Consider the following 12,307-nt stretch of genomic DNA (forward strand, 5'->3'; position numbering starts at 1 on the left):
ATTGCTGGATCATATGACAGTTCTGTTTTTAATTTTTTGAGGAACCTCCATATTTTTTTCCTTAGAGGCGGTACCAATTTATATTCCCACCAGTAGTGCACGAACATTGCTTTTCTCCACATCCTCACCAACACCTGTTATTTTCTATCTTTTTTATGATAGCCTTTCTAACAGGTGTTAACAGATGATCACATTGTGGTTTTGATTTGCATTTCCTTGATGATTAGTGATGTTGAGCATCTTTTCATGTCTTTTAGTCATCTGTATGTCTATTGACATCCACATATTTTAATCAGTTTTTTTTTTTGATGTTGAGTTGTATCAGTTCTTTATATATTTTGGATAACCCCTTATCAGATGTATCATCTGCAAATATCTTCTCCCATTTGTTAAGCTGCCTTTTCATTTTGTTTATAGTTTCCTTCCCTGTGCAAAAGCTTTTTAGTTTGATGTAAGCACACTTGTTTATTTTTGCTTTTGTTTCCCTTGCCTGAGGAGACAGATCCAAAAAATATATTACTAAGACCAGTGTCAACGAGTATACTGCCTATGTTTCCTTCTAGGAGTTCTTTGGTTTCAGGTCTTACATTTAAATCTTTAATCCATTCTGTGTTTATTTTGTGCATGGTGTGAGAGTAGTCCAGTTTGATTCTTTTGCATGTAGCTGTCCAGTTTTCCCAACACCATTTATTGAAGAGGCTGTCTTTTTCCCATTGTATATTCTTGCCTCCTTTGTTGTAGATTAATGACCATATAAGTGTGGATTTATTTCTGGGCTCTCTAGTCTGTTCCATTGATCAATGTACTATTTTTTTGCCAGTGCCATACTATTTTGATTACAGTAGCTTTGTAGTATAGTCTAAAGTCAGGGAGCATATCCAGCTTTGTTCTCAATTCTCAAGATTTTTTTTGGTTATTCAAGGTCTTTTGCATTTCTGAACAAATTTTAGAATTATTTCTGCTACTGCTGGGAAAAATACGGTTGGTATTTTGAAAGGGATTGCATTGAATCTGTAGATTGCCTTGGGGAATAGGGTCATTTTAACAATATTAATTCTTCCAACTTATGAGCATAGTATATCTTTCCATTTGTTTCAGTCATCTTCAATTTCTTTCATCAATGTCTTATAGTTTTCCAGGTATAGGTCTTTCACCTCCTTAGGTCGATTTATTCCTAGGTATTTTATTTTTTTAATGTGATTGTAAATGAGAATGTTTTCTTAATTTCTCTTTCTGATAGTTCATTATTAGTGTATAGGAATGCAAAGGATTTCTGTATATTAATTTTGTATCCTGAAACGTATTGAATTCATTTATTACATCTAATAGTTTTTTGGTGGCATCTTGAGGGTTTTCTATATATCGTTTCGTGTCATCTACAAACAGTGACAGTTTTACTTCTTCCTTTCCAATTTGAAATCCTTTTATTTCTTTTTCTTGTCTCATTACTGTGGCTAGGACTTCCAGTACTATGTTAAATAAGTGGCAAGAGTGGGTATCCTTGTCTTGGTCCTGATCTTAAAAGAATTGCTTTCAGCTTTTCACTGTTGCGTATGATGTTAACTGTGGGTTTGTCATATGGGGCCTCTATTATGTTGAGGTATGTTCCCTCTATGCCCACTTTCTGGAGAGCTTTTATCATAAATGGATGTTGAATTTTGTCAAAGCTTTATCTGTATCTATTGTGATAATCACATGACTTTTATTCTTCAATTTGTTACTGTGGTGTATCAAATTGATTGATTTGCAGATATTGACCATCCATGCATCCCTGGGATAAATTCCACTTCATCATGGTGTATGATCTTTTTAAAGTGTTGTTTTGCTAGATTTGCTGGTATTTTGTTGAGGACTTTTGCATCTGTGTTCAACAGTGATATTGGCCTGTGGGGTGTGTGTGTGTGTGTGTGTGTGTGTGTGTGTGTGTGGTGTCTTTGTCTGGTTTCAGCATCAATCTGATGCTGGCCTCACAGAATGAGTTCAGAAGCATTCCTTCCCCCTCAATATTTTGGAATAGTTTGAAAAGGATCAGCATTAACTCTTCTTTAAATGTTTGGTAGAATTCACCTGTGAAGTTGTCTGATCCTTAACTTTTATTTGTTGGGAGTTTTTTGGTTACTGATTCAATTTCATGACTGGTAATAAGTCTGTTCATATTTTCTACTTCTTGATTCAGTTTTGGAAGATTGTACATTTCTAAAAATTTATCCATTTCCTCTCAGTTGTCCATTTTATTGGTGTATAATTGCTCATAATAATCTCTTATGATCCTTGGTATTTCTGTGGTGTCAGTTGTAATTTCTCCATTTTCATTTCTGATTTTATTTATTTGGGCTGTATTTCTTTTTTTTCTTTATGAGTCTCGCTAAAGGTTTATCAATTTTTTATCTTTTAAAAGGAGCAGCTCTTAGTGTCATTAATTTTTTCTATTTTTTTTTTAGCTTCTAATTCATCTATTTATGCTCTGATCTTATGATTTCTTTCCTTCTGCTAAGTGTGGGTTTTGTTTATTCTTCTTTTTCTAGTTTCTTTAGGTGCAAGGTTAGATTGTTTGAGATTTGTATTGTTTCCTGAGGTAGGCTGGTATCACTATAAACTTCTCTCTTGGAACTGCTTTTGCTTCGTTCCCATAGATTTCGAATTGTTGTGTTTCCATTTTCATTTGTCTCCAGATATTTATATTTTCTCTTTATTTCTTCAGTGACCAATTTGTTGTTTAATAGCATGGTTTTTGTTTGTTTGTTTTTTTTTTCACAATTTTCCGTTTAGTTATTTCTAGTCTTATAGTATTGTAGTCAAAAAAGACGCTTGATATAATTTCAATTTTCTTAAATGTATTGAGACTTATTTCTGGCCTAGCATGTGATCTATTCTAGAGAATTTTCCATGTGCACTTGAAAAGAAAGTGTATTCTGCTGGTTTTGGATGAAATGTTTTGTATGTATCTATTAATTCTAACTGCTCTAGTGTGTCATTTACGGGCAGTATTTCCTTATTGATTTTCTGTCTGGATGATGAGTCCATTGATGTAAGTAGGTTGTTATAGTCCCCTACTATTATTGTATTACTTTCACTTTCTCCTTTTATGTTAATATTTGCTTATGTATTTAGGTGCTCCCATGTTGGGTACATATATATTTACAATTGTTATATCTTTTTCTTGAATTGATCACTTTATCATTATGCTATGTCCTTCTTTGTCTCGTTATAGTCTTCGTTTTAAAGTCTATTTTGTCTGATAGGAGTATTGCTACCCCAACTTTCTTTTCATTTCCATTTGCATGGAATACCTTTTTCCATCCCCTCACTTTCAGTCTGTGTGTGTCTTTAGATCTAAGTGTGTCTCTTGTAGGCAGCATATATATGGGTCTTGTTTTTTAATCTGTTCAGCCACTCTGTGTCTTTTGATTGGAGTGTTTGGGCCACTTATATTTAAAGTAATTATTAATAAGTATGTGCTTACTGCCATCTTGTTCATTGTTTTCATGGGGCCTGTGGGGCCTGAGGCTGTTTCCAGACCTCTGATAGGTGGGGCCATGTCCTGGCACAGCTGGATGTGCAGCCCATGAAGTCCTGGGACTGGTGCCAACCAGCTGGTGGGCAGGTAACCCCTGGCACTAAGAGGCTAGAGGGAGGTCTCCAAAATGGTGCTTGCCAGTGCTGGTGTCCATGTGGTAGAATGAGCTCCCAAGAATGGCTGCCACCTGTATCACCATCCCCAGGGGAGTCCTAGTTGCCTCCTGCCTCTCCAGGAGGCTCTCCAAGATTAGCAAGTTTATCTGACCCCGGATCCTTTCAAACTCTGCCTCTGTGCTGAGACTTGGAGCACGAGAAATTTTGTGTGTTTTCTTGAAGAGCAGAGTCTCTGTTCCCTACAGCCCTCTGGCTTAACATAAGTCCTGCTGGTGTTCAAAGCCAAACATCCTAGGTGCTCATTTTCCTAGTACAGGACCCCCAGTCTGGGGGGCCTGATGTGGGGCTCAGACCCCTTGCTCCCTGGGGAGGACCTCTGCAATTATGATATTCTTCCAGTTTGAAAGTTGCTGATCCAAGAATGTGGGTCCTGACTATACCGTGTCTCCACCCCTTCTACCCGTCTCGTTGTGGTTCTTTCTTTATAACTTTAGTCATGGAAAATCTTCTCTGCTAGTCTTCAGGTTGTTCTCATAGGTAGTTGCTCTATAAGTAGTTGTAATTTTGGTGTGCCCCTGGGACAAGTTGAGTTCAGGGTCTTCCTACTATGCCATCTTGAACACATTCTCCTCATAGGAAGTTGACTTTATAATTGCTCTCCATTTTTTATATATGAAGATTTGGAATTGACTTTGATAATTGAAATAGTCAAGCCACTGCCCAAAAAGAAAAATCTTGTGTCTATTGAATAATAAAAAAGAGTTCAATATTGACTCTTGGCTCTTTAAGCCTTTATAATCTATTGTCACTTATTTAGCACTTATCTGTTTAAAGATTTAATAAAGAAAACTCATATCTGTTATATGTTAAAATCCCATAATTAGATAGTTAATTCTCTCTGAAATAACTAAAATTAATAAGTAAACATACAATTAAATAATTTGTGCTGAAACTTTACCTCAGGCAATAAGAAACATAATATTTACATCATTATTTTTAGATCTTCTAAAATATGTAGTATTTGTACAATATTAAAATAACAATTATTTTTTCCTTCCTAGACAAGTGGAATTACTGATATAAAAGTTGGTCATTTCTGAATAACTAGAGCTTTGAGAACTTTTCTGCTTAATTAATTGTGAAACTCACTGATTATTTACACTTAGGGGAAAAAAAGGTTGAAAAATGACACCCACCCAGTGGTAGGGCCTACCCAGGTAGGAACAGCAGCCCTGCACTCAGTTCTTACCTATTGCATACCTGGGGCTGTGGCCACCCCCATTTTCCTCTGGAGAATTTACTGTTGGGACTATCCACCTGTTATGTAAGTTTTCCTCCGGTTTCAGTGAGATACTTAGAATAGGAACAGTATTAGCAAGAGGTTTTTTGTGCAAAAACTTGACTGTATGGAGAAAAGTGAGGGGTTTATCTTTATTCTGCTCCTGGGTAAATAACGAAGAATCAATTTTATCATGATAGTTTTTTTGTGATTCCATATTTATTTAGACCTATATTTGTATTTGTTAAATTTTCTTTTATTTAATGAAGGTGTCATCAAGTTAGATTTAATCAGAACTCAGAATTTATGGTAATTTTTAAGACTAATTTGCCTTTCACTATCCATAAAGTTTGCTAAATAAAATAACAGCATAAAAAATTTGTACCCTCATAAGCATCTAAAACATCCATTTACATACTAAAAATTAATATAGTAACCTTAAATTAACATGATTAAAGCCAGTCCTTTTGTAGAAGTACTTTGTTAGCCTAATTACTATTGTAGAATACACATGAATTTAAGAGAAAAAGTGCACATACAAAGTACTATCATTCAGACAGTTCAGCAACTCAACTGGCCTCGAGCCAGTGAGTTCAAGTAAACAGGCACCAGCAGGTTTTTCCATTTCAGGAAAAAAAGTCGATTAAAACTATGAAACCTTAAAATGTGGGGGGAAAAAAACAAGAAATTGAGATAATGGGCCTGTAAAAGAACCCACCAGCAGTACAGAGGTAAAGTTTAATCAATGCATGATAACCATCTAGTGGAGGATATATTTCTGAAATCCCTAGAAAAGTATTTAGGAAAAAAATAAAATGAGAGAGCCCCAAAGTGTTGTCCAGGAAACTGGAAAACGCTTTTAAATACAAATCGTGTAAATACATTACCTGTGTAATTCTTTCAGGTCATGCTCACAACACATTTAATTTTGGTACATTTAGAAAATTCTGGGTTTTTAAAAAAATCATTACTATCATTCTTAATTACTTTAAGCCAACACTGGGCCAAAGAGTCACAGATGAAATCTAATTTTATAGAACATTTTTGAATAAAATTGTAACAGAGCAGCAGACCATCAAGAATTATATATTTTGACTAGTACATGTCTTTTTAGGAGTAAAATTTTGAGTCTTTTCCAAGATCTTTTTCAAACAGATCTGTGCATATGAGTATTCTCCTTATGAGGGCAAATTTTATAACATTGCCTCCTTTATGTTTATCACAAATCTGCTCTAATTTAAGAATAAAAAATCCTTTCTCTTTTAAAGCAGATTATAGATTACTCTTTTATATGCACCAGTGTATCTCAAATGAGCAAAGTTGAGATATACTAAAGGCAAGGGCCTAACAAGCAGAGAAATACCTTGAATGGCCCTTCTTTCCCAAAGGGCATCTTGGTCAATAGACATATAAGTATATAACCCTTGCTGTATTGTTTTGAGGACGCTTGATCTCCTGGAGCACTTTTTTTTTTCATTCAAAAGTAAGATCTTTCTAAAATTCATAAACTTCTATAATACATTAGGCAGTAAACAAAAATTTTAATAAACAGACTTTGCCTGTGAAGCAAAAAATAAAACAAATAGGTAAACATTTTAAATGCCTCATATATATTTCTATACTTATCAATGTTGATACTAATATGATAGTATATGAATAATTTTAAATGTGCAATTAGTCAAAAATTTTTGAATGACTTTATGGCATGGCAGCCCATATGAAATGGCACTCAAAGCCTTAAATTTAGAAACTTAAAAATGAAAGTTCTAAGCCATAATCAACTATAGTCTTATGAGCTTTTAAACATAGACATTTGTAGCTTCAAAAGATATTTTACTCATGTTATGCTTTTTGTGCTAAAATATTATCCTTCTGAAAGCAGAGAGCTATTGTTTAATGAGCAACTACATAATTCATGGGTATTCGAATCATAACACTATAAAGGACTACATAGGGTCATTTAAAGCATTTTCATGAGTTTTCATGTGAGTATATATCCTGATTTTTAAAATTTTGTGAGAAGAAAAGTTTAGACTCTCCCTAAGAAACTTCTTACAGCATTTAATTAAAACAGCATCAGGAATCTTTCTTCTTGCTCTAAACCTCTCATTTTGTGATTTAAATATGTTGCTTATTCTTTTATGAAGACATTAAAATTGGGTTGCTCATACCAGAGAGTAAAACTTTATCATGAAGCTACATTGCTCAAGACTGTGTGGTATTGGCATGGTCTCAACCAGGATCTAATGATCTTGGTATAGAATGGTCCAGAATCATATGCCAGTCTACATGGATTTAGTATATAATTTGTTGCATCACCCAACAGTGGGGAATTGATGTGTGATTTTCTGTAATGACACGTATTGTTTTAATCAGAAAAAAATCTTTTAAAATTGAAAGCTATGTTAATTCTGGTTCCATTATTAATCAGCACTAGAAGGCATACCCTATAAACACAAAAACTCCTTTATCTAGCCAATTTGTTCTAGCTGCAGAGAACAGTAATGCATGGGGTGAGCGTTTTCTGTACTGGAGCGTGGGTAGTAGTGTGTGTACCCCTTTTACTGTGATGTGTTCAGTGGCAGCTGTCCCTGAGGACCTGTGTTGTGAGAAGGTGGGGGTGAGAAGAGGCATTTAGGAGGCACACAGGAGTAGAGCTACATCACTTGACTCAAATTAAAGGGTCTTTCCAACGTGTGTCCAAATGCACAGAAAACATATGTCACTTGTAAGTAACAATTTTTTCAATGATAGTTTATTTTATTCTCTAGAGTATGAACTTCACTAACAGGGAAAACGCAAGGCATACATCTATTAACAAACTGGAATATGAGAATGAAAGGCTCCGAAATGACCTTGCAAAACTTCATGCCAGTGGAAAATCAGCATGGGCTAACCAAAATACCTATGAAGAAACAGGAAGGTATGCCTATCAGAGCCAAAAAAAATAAGGGAAAAAATGAAGATTGGTATGCTGACACCATTATATAAGGACATAAATGTACAAACATTTAAGTGACATTATTTTTAAACAATTCAAATTATAATTTTATATACTTTCTCATCAGTTGTTTAAAATTTATTTTATGGTGATAATTCAATAGTCTAGATATACTGTTTTATATGAAATTCTGTGTTGCCAATAGCTTTCAAAGTATAACAGTGAAATGGGTAGAGTGTTAAAATGAATTTTCGTCACTTCAGACCCTTCTTAGAACCTGATGTGGCATACAAAATATACCAATAAGTAATCTTATTTTTTACGTCAAAATATAGGAAGATATCACGTCTGACTTAACTTCAAATATACATACACTTTATATTGACACTCCAGCAGTGGTGAAAAACTGTGGTCATTTCATAGGAAAGAATCTATGGATGTGTAAGAGAGGTCTTTTCTGTATGAAAAGAAGAGTGTGGAAAATCAATATCTGCTGCCCTCATTATCCCCAGGCTCTTTAAAATGTCTTAGTTCAAAATTTAAGTAAATACATCAGCCATAAAATTGGCTAATTTCTTCAACTTTAGTAAAATATTTATGGAGTCAGAACTGTCTCTGGAGTTCTTTCCCATACTTGGAAAATGCTCAGCAAGACAAACAAGTTTCTTTTCTACGGGATTTCTCAAAGCCATTAATATTGCTAATTACATTGTGAGTTTCCAGGAACAGGTATGATGTGCAACATTTCCCAAACTTATTTGATTTATTAACATTCCATGGTGCTGAGAAACGGTAAATTAATAAGTCCAGACCCAACTTCAATACAACTTTTGCTTTGAAGCTCATAATACTTAGCATGAAAACTTTACATATTGTTTTCATAAAATATAATTAATATTTGCAACTTTGGGCAATTCACTTAACCTTTGTTTTCCCGTCTGACAAATACAGATAATAGTTATAGGGGTTTTCTGAGGATTATAGGAGGAAACATAGTTCCATGTAAAATATATAGTCCCCTAAATGTTAGCCATTATTATTGATGTTATTATTACTAACAAAATTGTTAGTATTTATAATAATGTTAATACTGCTCCAACAACTCACAGTACCTAAAAAGTATATTTTGGTGGATAAACAAATGGCTGAATCTGACATTTCCTCAAAAGGTAGTCCTGTTGGGGGGGGAGTGATGCCAGGCTCGTCTTTGTAACTAAGGGGTCCAGTTCTACAGGTAGATAAATCCATAAATCCAGGGGCTGTACTAAAAATGTCTGCTCAGCATTCTTGCGGACGTAGTACAATTCTCTCCCACTTCCACCGCCCCAGCCCTGTATGTGTTAGAGGGATATAGTCTAACCTGATGTAAGAAACAGAAAGCATTCGGAAGTGCTAAAGTAATAACTCCTCTTCAGATGGTTAGGGAAGGGAATGAGGGAAGACTGGCCGCTACCCACAAAAAGCACTGTGCGTGGGGTGCTGTGATGGGGTGGGAGCAGCACAAAAGCGGTGTCGGGGGGGATGAAAGCGGGCGCTGCGCCACACCACGGGCCAGCTCTCTGGTGAGCGTGCCCACGTTGACCGGCCAGTATAACTGAAAATCTGTCCAAAGGGGCCTAATCTTTTTGTTTTTGTTTTTGTTTAATTAATTTATTTATTTATGGCTGTGTTGGGTCTTCGTTTCTGTGCGAGGGCTTTCTCTAGTTGCGGCGAGCGGGGGCCACTCTTCATCGCGGTGCGCGGGCCTCTCACTATCGCGGCCTCTCTTGTTGCGGAGCACAGGCTCCAGACGCGCAGGCTCAGTAGTTGTGGCTCACGGGCCTAGTTGCTCCGCAGCATGTGGGATCTTCCCAGACCAGGGCTCGAACCTGTGTCCCCTGCATTGGCAGGCAGATTCTCAACCACTGCGCCACCAGGGAAGCCCCAAAGGGGCCTAATCTTCATGTGAGGGTAAGAATGTATTTTCTAATATAGAATGAACTCTTTACAAAGTGCTTCCCCTACTCTATGGATTCATTTCTCCATGGGTCAACTCACCACCCGATGTGTATAGGTTCTCATTGTAGGAGAAAGCAGGCCCCTATGTTACAAAGGGTCTTCCAGGGTATCTTCGTCACTGGTCTGTGTTGAGCGCCCATTAGATGCACAACATTGTTTCCTATTTTTGCCTGTTGGGAATAACTTTGAAAGCCTTGGATGAAGGTACTAGGTGTTGTTATTTAAACAAAAAGACAGCTACTCTGCTTTTTACTATTTTTAAAGAGTGTTTTTATTGTTTGGATTGCTCCCTTTTCTCTTTGCCAGGCAGTAGGGAATGTGTTAAACATGCCTAACGAAAACAAGACAGTAGGGGCCACAGAGAGCAGCGTAAGAGGTAAAATGCCCAGCAGGAGACTATCTTAATAAGCAGTTTGGGCGACTATTCCTGCTGCAAAGCCTTGTGTCCTGCCAGTCTGATTTGCTGAAAGTTTCATTAAATTTGTTTTAATGGCTTGTCTGATTTCAGTGTTCTCCAGTGACCTGATTTTTTTCAGAAACAGCATTTCAAATGTTCTGAATAAATTATTACCATGTAAAACCCACTATAGGGAAAGAGTTGTTGAGAGGCAAGGACACTGTGTACTCACCAGTGGAGAACTGTAAAGCACATACCTATTAATTTTAGCAAGCGAAAAAGGCAGTGTGCTTTCCTTCCCTCACAGCACGGCTCAGTGAAGTCAAATAGTGAAAGCTGTATGTATTGATTAGGCAGAAAATAATAAAAAAATATACATAGTCATATTTACATATCAATGGCTAATGCAATAAGGTCATGTTAAGCTATTTTAGAAAGGAAAAAGCTTTTAGGTAAAGGTATATAAAGATAACGTTCCACAAAATTTTTAAGTCTGTAGTCTAATTTTTAGCCACTTCTTGCTTTTACCTGAGGAAGATTTGTATACTGTATTATTAAAATAATCTTCTATCCACTTGGAGGTAACTCAGTTTTCGTTGTTGTTTTTCACTCCTGTTAGAAATGATAAGAAAATTTTCATGCTCGTCCACTTAAAATGTGAAGCATTTTAGGATATTCCAAAGGATTTACTTTCCAATAAGAAAGTTATTCAGCACTTTAAAAAAATTAATGAATGAGATGAAATTGGTGAGGATGTATTAAATGTTTTAAAAGTTAGAGTTTTGAAGTTTAAGGATCATTTACATTCCCACTTAGAGTAGTGGTATCCAGAGCTATTAATATACAACTAATTTTAGTGGCAAATCAGTTTTATAATAAATGGAGTTTTATCTCTATATGCGATTCATACTTAAAACTGAATATACGGTTTTAAAACTTATATCATGTACCAGAAAGATTTTGGTAATCACAAGCAAATCTAGTCAATAAATTAAAAGTTTCTAATACTAAAAAACCACAAAGTCAGGTTTGTCTTAATCACTCTACAGGATCCCTTGTCAAGGAATGAATAGCTGGTTAGAAGCAAAAAAGTAAGTTGGGTAAATTTTGGCACCATGGTGTTGCTTAATCAGGAGAAAAACACAGCAGGCGAAAGAGTTCTAGGCCAGGAAATAATGAGTAGTTCATAGAATAAGGGAGCGTTATGCGGAGTGTTAGAAGGCGAGGCTGGAAGCAGGTAAGTTAGCATGGTTTGTGCAGGGATCCTATTCCATGCTGAGGACATTATGCGACAACCCAGGGAGGGTTATAAAATTAATGGAGGGCCAGGATTGGATGTACAGTCGGACAACTCTGTAAGCTGTGCAGAGGTGACTGAGGTCTCAAGCCGACTCAAGTTGGGTAGAGTTCTGCTTCCCAACAAAGCAGCCAGGTCCTGCACTCCCGGCAAAGTAGGCAGAGGCCTTAGAATGGGGCCTGCGGAAAAGCTAATTGAACAGACGGGCTTGTGAGAGCGTATTAAAAGCCTTCTGAAATAATTTTTTTTTTTTTTTTTTTTTTTCAGGGCAGAGCGTTTTTTTTTTTTTTTTTTTTTTTTTTTAAAGGATTTTCTTATTTATTTATTTATTTTTTATTTTTGGCTGTGTTGGGTCTTCGGTTCGTGCGAGGGCTTTCTCCAGTTGCGGCAAGCGGGGGCCACTCTTCATCGCGGTGCGGGGACCGCTCTTCATCGCGGTGCGCGGGCCTCTCTCTATCGCGGCCCCTCCCGTCGCGGGGCACAGGCTCCAGACGCGCAGGCTCAGCAATTGTGGCTCACGGGCCCAGCTGCTCCGTGGCATGTGGGATCCTCCCAGACCAGGGCTCGAACCCGTGTCCCCTGCATTAGCAGGCAGATTCTCAACCACTGCGCCACCAGGGAAGCCCTGAAATAATTTTTAAGATAGCTTTTAAATTGATATTCTTAGCATGTTTTGCAAGGTGGTTTTATGAAGTATTTGAATAGCTGTATTCTAGAAGAACAACTTAGATATAAAGATGATTTAAAGCAAAAGTACTTTAC

General features: G+C 36.5%; 1 protein-coding gene across 1 annotated transcript in view; it reads left to right on the plus strand.

Moving 5' to 3' along the window:
• DEUP1 (deuterosome assembly protein 1) overlaps positions 1–12,307 on the plus strand; it is a 100,523-nt gene that overhangs the window by 70,686 nt on the left and 17,530 nt on the right. Inside the window, 1 exon segment of the mRNA XM_057553347.1 lies at positions 7,684–7,871. Coding sequence (XP_057409330.1) covers positions 7,684–7,871 — 188 coding nt within the window.

The sequence above is a fragment of the Balaenoptera acutorostrata genome, chromosome 9, assembly GCF_949987535.1.
Source record: "Balaenoptera acutorostrata chromosome 9, mBalAcu1.1, whole genome shotgun sequence".
Classification (NCBI taxonomy): Eukaryota; Metazoa; Chordata; class Mammalia; order Artiodactyla; family Balaenopteridae; genus Balaenoptera; species Balaenoptera acutorostrata.